A 9,917-nucleotide genomic window follows, 5' to 3' on the forward strand; every position below is an offset into this window, starting at 1 on the left:
TACATGTATCTGTGCCTTCAACATGTTCCTGGACCTTTGCAGTGGACCTACATGTATCTGTGTCTTCAACATGTTTCTGGACCTTTGCAGTGGACCTACATGTATCTGTGTCTTCAACATGTTCCTGGACCTTTGCAGTGGACCTACATGTATCTGTGTCTTCAACATGTTTCTGGACCTTTGCAGTGGACCTACATGTATCTGTGTCTTCAACATGTTTCTGGACCTTTGCAGTGGACCAACATGTATCTGTGTCTTCAACATGTTTCTGCAGTGGACCAACATGTATCTGTGTCTTCAACATGTTTCTGCAGTGGACCTACGTGTATCTGTGGCACAGAGAGTCGATGCAGATCAACACACGGACGTTGTCTCTGGCCTTCAGCTGAGTCTTACTCCTCTTTACCTCACTGTGATCTGAAAGACAGAAACATGGTTCTTTTTTTTAGTTTTTACTCATCGTTGTTAAATGTTAATAGCTGATTAAAATGCTGCTTTTTCTCACATTATACTACCTTTATAACACCTATATCTTGTGTTATTCAATGATAAAAAGAAGTTAAAGACATTCAAAGCATGTACATATTGCTGAAAATAAAACCATATTTTCCCCTATTCATTTATTTATCTGTTTATTTGTTTTCTGCATTTACACATCTGATTTGTAAAATCTTTTGCTGAATTTATGTTGAATGGAGATCAAAAGAGTCTGAAAACTATATTTTAGACACAATCCCATTGATGAAAACATCTGTATTCAAATTGTTCTCTCATCTATTGTACAATTGGACAGTTTGTTGTGGTTTTAAATTGCACTTTTTATCAACTATGTAACCCTATAGAAACTTGTCATGTAGTGCAATAAAAGCTGTGTACAAAACATCAGACCATAAAGCAGTGAAACTGGATTTTTATTTTGATGAAAATAATTGACTGAACAGTGTAAAGCTAATCCAAAACTAATGCTAATCCAGAGCTAATGCTAATCCAGAGCTAATGTTAATCCAGAGCTATTACTAATGTCAGCTGCTCAATGTGGTGAAGGAAATTTTGTAACTGATTAATTGAATATTAGATGCAGTTTTGTATTTTATACTTTCTGATCATTTCAGCCTTTAAGTTAAAGCAGACAAAGAGTTGGTGTGTGTTTTATCGTGTTCTTTCTTTAGCCTAAACAAAATGAGTTATGTTCTAGCCTCTGACGTAAAAGGTAACACCTCCTGAGTGTAACCAGGAAGAGATGTACATTATAAGCTCAATTCATTATTATAGTACAAAGAAGTTGTCAGTGTGTTGCAAAGTCTCTGCTCAGAGCAGGGCTCGTGTGTTTGTTTTGATTCAGCTCAAGGTCTTACACTGAGGCCTGCTGAGTGCTGTATGAACCTGACTGGAGTCAGAAGATTGAGAATAAAGTTTTAAGAAGAAATCCAGTGGATTCCTGTTTATTCAAACATACTATTTTGATCAACGCATATTTTTCCAACATTTTGGTGACCATCGACCGTGATGGATGATCTTGAATAAGCAGAGAACATTGGATTTTATTTTTGGGTGTCAAGAACCTGAGAAGATTTTTGAAACATCAACTGCTGAGAGTGAGTACAGAAAAGCTTCAAGATGCCTCCTTACTTAAGAGGATTTCTGCCAGCTTCTCCAAAAGTGATGGTGTTGGAGCTCAAGATTCATCCTCTGAAAGAGATGAATGCTTTGGAGAACTCAACATGCGTTCGAATGGGTGAGAAGGCTGAGAGGAGAGATCAACATGGAGATGAGATGGAAGCTGCTTCTGAGAGTAAAACTGTATGGAACTCTCTTTGTGCCAGACCAAAAGAATCTCTCATGAAGGATTCAGCTCTTAGATGACAACGAATGGCCAGAGTTAAAGAGAGATGCTTTTTCTCCACCAGCAAAGAGAATAAACTGATAACGGCCAGAGAAATTAAGCAGTCTTTCTTCAAAACAGATTCACACCACTGGAAGAAACTGAGTTTGAACAAAGTTCATCCTCTGATCTCAGAGAGGGACCTGAGACCAGATCCAGCTCAAAGCCAAAACAAGTCCAAAGAGAGACTTTCAAGAATCAAGAAATGTTTATCATCACAGATAAAATGGTGAATGAGATCAGAGGCTTCTGGAACAAGAAAAATGTTTTGCTGATAAAGTGTCAGACCCTACAGAGAAACTTCTGGAAATCACAGCTGAGTATCCAGCTCTGAAGACGCTCATCATTCATACAGGAAGTGATGAAGACGCTCATCATTCATACAGGAAGTGATGAAGACGCTCATCATTCATACAGGAAGTGATGAAGTAATGAACCGACAGTCAGAAATCCTGAAGAAGGATTTCATTCAGTTGCTGAATGCAGTTAAGAATCTCAACATGGATAGGTTCCTCAGTGGGCCCATTCCTGCAGCCAGAGGAGGGGCTGAGAGGTTCAGCAGACTGTTGGCCCTTAATGTTTTTTTGGAAAAGTCTGTGCTGACCACTCTGTGAGATATGTGGATAATTTTGATCTCTTTTGGGAGAGATGACATCTGTTAAGTCTGATGGAATGACTCTGAACAGAGCTGGAGCAGAGCTGTTAGTTTCAAACATGAAGTATTTCCTGAACCAAGTTCCGGCTGGAACCAAAAAAACAGAAGAGTGATCAGCTGACGTCTGAGGCTGAAGGACAACAGGAGCAAACTGAGACACKGATAGAAAACAATGTACAAGTGGCTGATAAGAAGACTGCTGCAGAACCACAGAAAGGGGAGTTACTTCAAGCTGCTGAACCAGAAAAACATCTGGTTTCATCAGCATCACGAACCAGAAAATGTGTTCCCCCAATCTACAACTGGAGAACAACCGAGCACCACTCCTTCTCCACCAGAGGAAACAAAACCATCAACTAAGAATGAAGATGTAAGACCTACTTCTAGAAGAAGACCACAGGTTGGAYACGACACTGAGGACCCTGTAAAACGAGCAAAGTATCGCTTCCAAATGCGTGSAAATCTGAAGCATCACTGGGAGAGTCTATCGACTGGATGGGGAGATTGGGTGATAGAAATGTGGATAGATGAGATGATGCTTAAATACCATCATGATGAATATTTTTATGTCTGMGAGAATTAAAAAATGAATTTCTGGGGTTGGGAAATGTTTACAAATATCCTGCTGTAATGAATAGATGTTAAAACTTACCTTRATAAAGCTTTCATAAAATTTCCTTATAGTTTTGACATATTGTGTTRGTCAAAAGAGGGGGAGTTGAAGAAAATTTTGTAACTGATTAACTGAACATTAGATTCAGTTTTGTATTTTATACTTTCTGATCATTTCAGTCTGTAAGGTTAAAACAGACAAAGAGTTGGTGTGTTATCATCTGTTCTTTCTTTAGCCTAAACAAGAATAAGTTCTACGTCTGATGTAAAAGGTAACACCTCCTGAGTGTAACCAGGAAGAGATGAACATTATAAGKTCAATTCATTATTATAGTACAAAGAAGTTGTCAGTGTGTTGCAGATGCTTTAGAGCAGGGCTCCTGTGTTTTGTTTTGATTTAGCTCAGTGTCTTACACTGAGGCCTGCTGAGTGCTGTATGAACCTGACTGGAGTCAGAAGATTGAGAATAAAGTTTTAAGAAGAATCCAGTGGATTCCTAGCCTGACCCTTGCCTTCCTACGCAGCTCCTCTCAATTCTAGTTTCCCTTCTCTGCTCCGTCTGGGACTTCTCCCGTTAACAAGGCTTTCACTGGCAGATTTTTAGCCGGGCCAATCAGAGAACAGAACGTCAATTTTCTGCGCAGTGTCTGCTTGTAGTTTATTTTACCTGGGCCAATCAGAGAACAGAACGTCAATTTTCTGCGCAGTGTCTGCTTGTAGTTTATTTTACCTGGGCCAATCAGCAAACAGAAGGCGGAGTTTTGAATGTCGATGTTCTTCACAGTGTCTGCTAGTTATTTTAGCATACAGCAGTGGAGGAAGTGAATGAAGCCAGTCTGTGTTGATAAGGCTTCAAATTAAAATAAATTTATCTGACAAAGCAGCAGCTCTCATTTACAGTCGTCTCGTTCAGCTCGGTACTTCTCTCCTCTCAGTAGGGTTGTTTACAGCACACGCGATTTCCTGTTAGCTTCTTAGCTTAGCCTCCTTCACAGCGACAACACACATGTTTCAGCAGAGGCCACGCCTCCTGAAAGAAACATTTCTCTATGCATCAAGTCCAGACCCTTGTCCGAAGCAAAGTGAAGGACAGGGTCTGGTTTAAACTAGGCTAGTGGATTCCTGTTTATTCAGACYTACCATTTTGAACATTGAATATTTTTTCCTACTGTGGGATTTTCAGATGTATTGACAAAACATGTCTGATGTAAAATGTCTCCTCTCTGCTGCAGAGSTTGATAATTTTTAAAATAAAAATATTAACAGAAATTATTTAGTGCTCCTGTTGGGTTCTGTTGAATCTAAGCAAACACAGATTTGTTATCATTCTCAACATTAAACTGAGTCATGTTTAAACCCTCATACTACAGCTCAAATTTAATTATTCACAAAAATATCACAAATCTAAAGATTTTATCGATGAAAATATTAGTTTACAGCATCAGTATAATGAAGGCTGTGATGTACAGCTGCAGTTTGTGGGAGTAAATAAAATACAATTAAACAGGGAATGTGATGGTAATTTATCATTTCACATTAAAAGTTAGCWAAATTATCATTCCCATTATCTAATTTCAGAGAAACAAACAAAAAGCCTAATTTCTTTAAACCCAACATGAAATTTGACCAGAACAAAGTTTCAGAAAACACACAATCTACAAGATGTTTTTGTTTTTAACCATTAATCCCTTTAACGTGCTATTCTTATAGTTCCTGCCTGCTGTGTAATAGTTTGTTGTGATTCTTGTGATATTTATGTGTTTTTATGTTGTTGGTATGATTGAGAATTTTGTGTTTTGTCTGTTGCTGTTTTTTTTTTTTTTTTTTTTTTTTTGCCACAACTTTGCAGGACTTGGAGCCTCAGAGCTGACAGGATTGCAGCGCCTCAAAACCAAAACTGCTTTTATGTTGCTATAAAATCAGATCACAGCTGCTCATATTTCATCTGATGACTTTATTAAACCATGTTGGTTTGGCAGCACTGATGTTGTGTTTCTGTGTTTGCAGCCAATTATCACCCTCAGCAATTTAATGTTTCCACTGGATCATTAGTCATTTCAGATAATTCCAGATAATCAGGGCTGGTTTGCATTAATGCTTGTTCCTAAATTTCTGTGTAAATAAGGATTTCCAAAACCCACAGAAGAAGAGGGTGAGGTCAGTCCAAACACTTGGTTTCTGTTGAAAATTAGTCAGCAGGATTCTGAACACCTCTGTGGGAGGACTCTTATTGTACGAGAGCTTTAAAGCTTATCTGCGTGAAAGAAAGGAAAGTTACTGAGAGTTACCAATGTGGACATTAGCAGAGAACTGGTAGATCCCTGTGAGGTGGGCTGTGAACCTGCCGGTGGTCTGGTCCATCCCGGTCCCCCTGAGGAAAGCTCCTTTAGCTGGTGGCTGTAAACACAGAGAAACTCAGCTCATTTTAGGATCACTGTGACAATAATCCCACTACAGATTACCACATGTGTGCTGCTGCAGATAACTTCAGSACATCAACAAGTAGACCTGGTTCAGTCCACCATGACCAGCTGAGTCAATGTCTGAGTGAACTGTAGGAAATGGGATTTACTTACAGAAAAGCTAAACTAAGGTCGTATTCACACCTGATAGTCCAGTAGACTCAGTTCGATTGGGAACCAAAACTGCAAGCTTTGTTTACATTTTCTGTTGGTGCGGTTTGAATTCACACTGCACTTTCTCAACCGAACTAAACCATGTAAACAACCTGTACCCGCCCTCACCTGTGGGAGCGCTGCACCAAGAGCCACTAAAGGGATCAACATGAAAACCTCAGAAGAAGACATGGAGCGCAACTTCCTTCATCACAAAATGTAAACAAACAATAGTAACATTACATTTTAGTGATTGAAGGGTTTATTTTTTGTTTTTGGCAAATGTGTTAAACAAATAGTCTTAAACAGTGAGCTCAGCATGAGAGGAAGATGAGGTGGAACCACGGAGAATGTTGTTTTGGAGACAAGGCAGCTGAGGAAGCTCCGTGTTAATCGAGTAGGAGCGCGTCCAGCTCCACAGTCATGATGTCCACCTTATACAGTCGTCCAGCCAGGTATTTATACAATATAAGTAAATTTATTACAGTTATTACTCAGAATGACCTGCGGTATAGTCCGCTTCCTGCTTTTGGAGCGGTCTCTGGTCTGCTTAACGTTCACACATGCAATTGAACTGCACCAGAGTTTGTTTCAATTGAACCYAGACCTAGGTTTTCAGGTGGACCAGAGTTCGCTTTTTTTGGTCCGAATCAGAGTTCGATTACGTGTTCACACCTCCACAAATGAACCGGTCTTTCCAGGCAAATGAACTAGAGTTTGATTAAATTGGACTAAACAATGCAGGTGTGAACACGACCTAAAGCCATCACTAACACCAAAAATAAGAAGAAGAAGAAGAAGAAGAAGACATACTGCATAAAGTCAACAGTCTGAATCTCAATCAACTGAAAAGCTCAGGTGGAAATTGAAGAAAAGGGTCAAAGACAAAACTCCACCCTGTAAACTGATCTCCATCATCTAGTGTACTACTTATCTGTAGTCAGGTTGTGGAGGGAACAGGAGAGAAATCCAGACATCCCTCTCCCTAAATCACACTTTCCAGTTCGTCCTGGGAGAGTCCAAGTCGTTCCCGGACCAGAGAGGTTACATAATCCCTCCAGTGAGTCCTCYGAACACCTCTAAAGGGAGGTGTCCAGGAGGCATCTTTATCAGAAGAATAAGCTCAACTGACTCTTTTTGATGCAGAAGAGCAGRGGCTCTACTCCAAGCTCCTCTTGATGACATAGCTCCTCACRCTGTCTCTAAGTCTGAATCCAGCCACCCTACAAAGAAAGATCATTTCAGCTGCTTTAATCTGGGATCTATGGTCACGATCCACGCCTCATTACCACAGGTGAGGGTTGGAACGTAGACAGGCCAGTAAATCCTGAGCTTTGCCTTTCGACTCAGCTTTTTCTTCACCAAGACTGACTGAAGCAACGCTTTCATTACTGAGGACGAGGCTCCAATCTGTCGATCCATCTCCATCCTAACATGACTCGTGAACAAGACACCCAGATAAACTCCTCCACTTGAGGCAGAGATCCCCCCCCACCCTGGATCCAAAGGGGGCATTCCACCCTTTTCCGGCCGAGAACKATGGCCTCAGATTTAAAGGAACTGACTTTCATCCCAGCTGTTTCACACTCGGCTGTGAACCACCCCAGTGCACGCTGAAGGTCTTGGCCTGAAGACGCCAACAGAACCACATCATCTGCATACAGCAGAGATGAGACCCTGTGGTTCCCAAACCAGACAGCCTCCTCTCCACGACTGTGCCTTGAGATCCTGTCCATAAACACTACAAACAGGATCAGAGACAAGGGAGTCCAACCTGAGCTGTGAACAAGCTTAACTTTGAGCCAAGAATGAGGACACAGCTCCTGCTTTGGTTCTACAGGGACCAGATCGCTCTTAATACCAACCCAGACACTCCACAGCCCCCCCCCACACACACACACACACACACACACATAATGCCTCGAGGAAAATAATCATAAGCCTCTAGGTCCACAAAACACATGTAGACCGGAGTAAAACTGGTCTGACAGCAGCAATAAGAGACAGCTGGAGCCAGAGTGATGACTTCAGTTTGTCTTTAGTTCGGTCCACATCTTTGAGAATTCAGCCAGCYGTGGTCTAATGTGGATACCATGGGGGAGGGTCTTTATCAAGATTCCAATTGTTTTTATTATCTCCGCCAAGGTCGAGGTAATGTTTTCGGTCGCGTCTGTCTGTCTCTCCGTCTGTCTGTCATTCTGTCTGTGGACAACATTACTCAAAAACTTGTGGACGGATTGTCATGACATTTTTAACGCATGCGGATACTGGGCTAAGGAGCACACCATTAAATTTTGGTGATGTTCCGGATCACGATGTGGATACAGGAATTTTTTTTCTTTGAACACTCTGACATCGACAAAGCTGTGATGCTTTCATAGGGCATAGGTTTCAAAGTGTCCAGCAGGTGGCACTGTAGTATTGGTGTGCCCCTTTGTAACTCTATTACAGGATGGGGGAAATTGGTCTTGGCGGAGGTTTGCACTCTCCGAGTGCTTCTAGTTAAACTACTACGAGTATTATTAGTTTTTTGCAATGTGACAAAGTCGGAATCTTGACAAATGATAGTTTTGTGGTGTGTCTGTGATTTATTCATATGCAAAATAAACTGAAAGAACTTCCTGTAAGAATACTGACTGGTTGTAGAAGCAGTATCACCTGTAAAGTTTTTTGTTCTAACATAAATAATCTGTGTCTAATCTGTGTTTTGAACTGACAGAATATTACAGAATAACCTGTGAGAACTAAAGGATCACTGCATGATGTCAGCAGCTCCTTTAATGGCAGAGATTAAAGGTTTTTGAGGATCCATGAAATGTTTATGGCAAATAGGGATACATCTGATCACACCTTATAAAACACTGCAGTGTCTGCAAACTGCCTTCATAAAAAAAGGCAAAATAATCACAGACAACATTTATGTCATTTATAAAACCTTTGACTTTGGCTACAATGACCTCATAAAGCGTCTGGCAGTAACTAATTTTAATAAATTGCCAAAATTTATTCTTATACACAAATTCTATATTGTATTATATAAAAAGAAAAAAACAACCAAACCGAATTCATCCAGAAAACTGAACATAAACGGTGTTTCTAACTCTCCTGGGTTTTTTTTATGTTTTACTTCTGAAAACCTAAACCCTAAGGTTTCAGAGGCGTTTCTGTTCATCAACACAGTGTTGTTTGACCAGTTAAATGGTTCAGTAGAGCTCAGAGCGTCAGCCTCTATTTCTGTCCACACATTATTCCAGCTCAGACACAGACTGCCTTTTGTGAGCTGCCCACAGAGGGATGTGTAGATGTTTTATAAAGTGGATATTTCTACTGCTTGCTCTGCCAGTTCCAGTGAGGGAGGGGATGATCCTCTGGTACCTCTCCCACGTCCAAAGTAAGCAACTATTCCCAAACATTCTGTGTTCCACAGCGAGGACAGAAACAAAGCAGGGGGACTGACCAGAACATTACTTCTTCAAGCAGATCCATTCATAAACATTTACATGGATTCAAACAAACTTACTGTCTGAAAGTTCTGGAGCTCCACCAGAGTCTTCTTGTCCACCACCACCGGTCCCTTCAGRCTGCAGTGGAAGGCTTCTTCTATTCTTCTGCAGGATGACTTCCTGTCCAAGCTGAGGACAGCTGTGGGCAGTTGACTGGGTTCGGTCTGACCTGGTCCGGTCTGACTGTCGAGTTCAGCTGCTCTTCTCTCTGTAGCTTCTGACAGGAACACAGTCCAGTTATTTCAACGATGAAATTATTAAATAAACATCTGGATTATTTTTCTCTACTATGTTTACAAACTAAAAACGTCTGCAGGGCGGCTGTGGCAGAGTGGTCCTGTAACTAGTGGATTGCCCGTTTTATCCCTCACTCCAACTGTCGCAGTTGTGTCCTTGAGCAAGACACTTCACCCGACTTGCCTACTGATAGTGGTCAGAGGGTCATGGGCAAGGCAGCCCAGCCACTGTCAGCTGTGGCTACAATGTAGCTCACCACCACCAGTGCATTCGAAAGGGTGAATGTCTGTAATGTAGAGCAGAGATTCTTAAGCTATGGGCCGCAGCCCACAATTGGGCCGCGAGCGCCACCTTGAGGGCCTCAAAAGAACAACAGTTTTAACTTTGGGCCACAGAGTGCCGTGGGACCACAT

General features: G+C 41.2%; 1 protein-coding gene across 1 annotated transcript in view; it reads right to left on the bottom strand.

Annotated features, from left to right (window-relative positions):
* c1qtnf12 (C1q and TNF related 12) overlaps positions 1–9,917 on the bottom strand; it is a gene marked incomplete at its 5' end in the record, with an annotated part of 21,101 nt that overhangs the window by 8,633 nt on the left and 2,551 nt on the right. Inside the window, 3 exon segments of the mRNA XM_014024454.1 lie at positions 324–417; positions 5,438–5,546; positions 9,285–9,484. Of these exon segments, the coding sequence (XP_013879908.1) occupies positions 324–417; positions 5,438–5,546; positions 9,285–9,484 (403 nt within the window).

This window comes from Austrofundulus limnaeus, unplaced genomic scaffold (genome assembly GCF_001266775.1).
Source record: "Austrofundulus limnaeus strain Quisiro unplaced genomic scaffold, Austrofundulus_limnaeus-1.0 Scaffold423, whole genome shotgun sequence".
NCBI classification, from domain to species: Eukaryota; Metazoa; Chordata; class Actinopteri; order Cyprinodontiformes; family Rivulidae; genus Austrofundulus; species Austrofundulus limnaeus.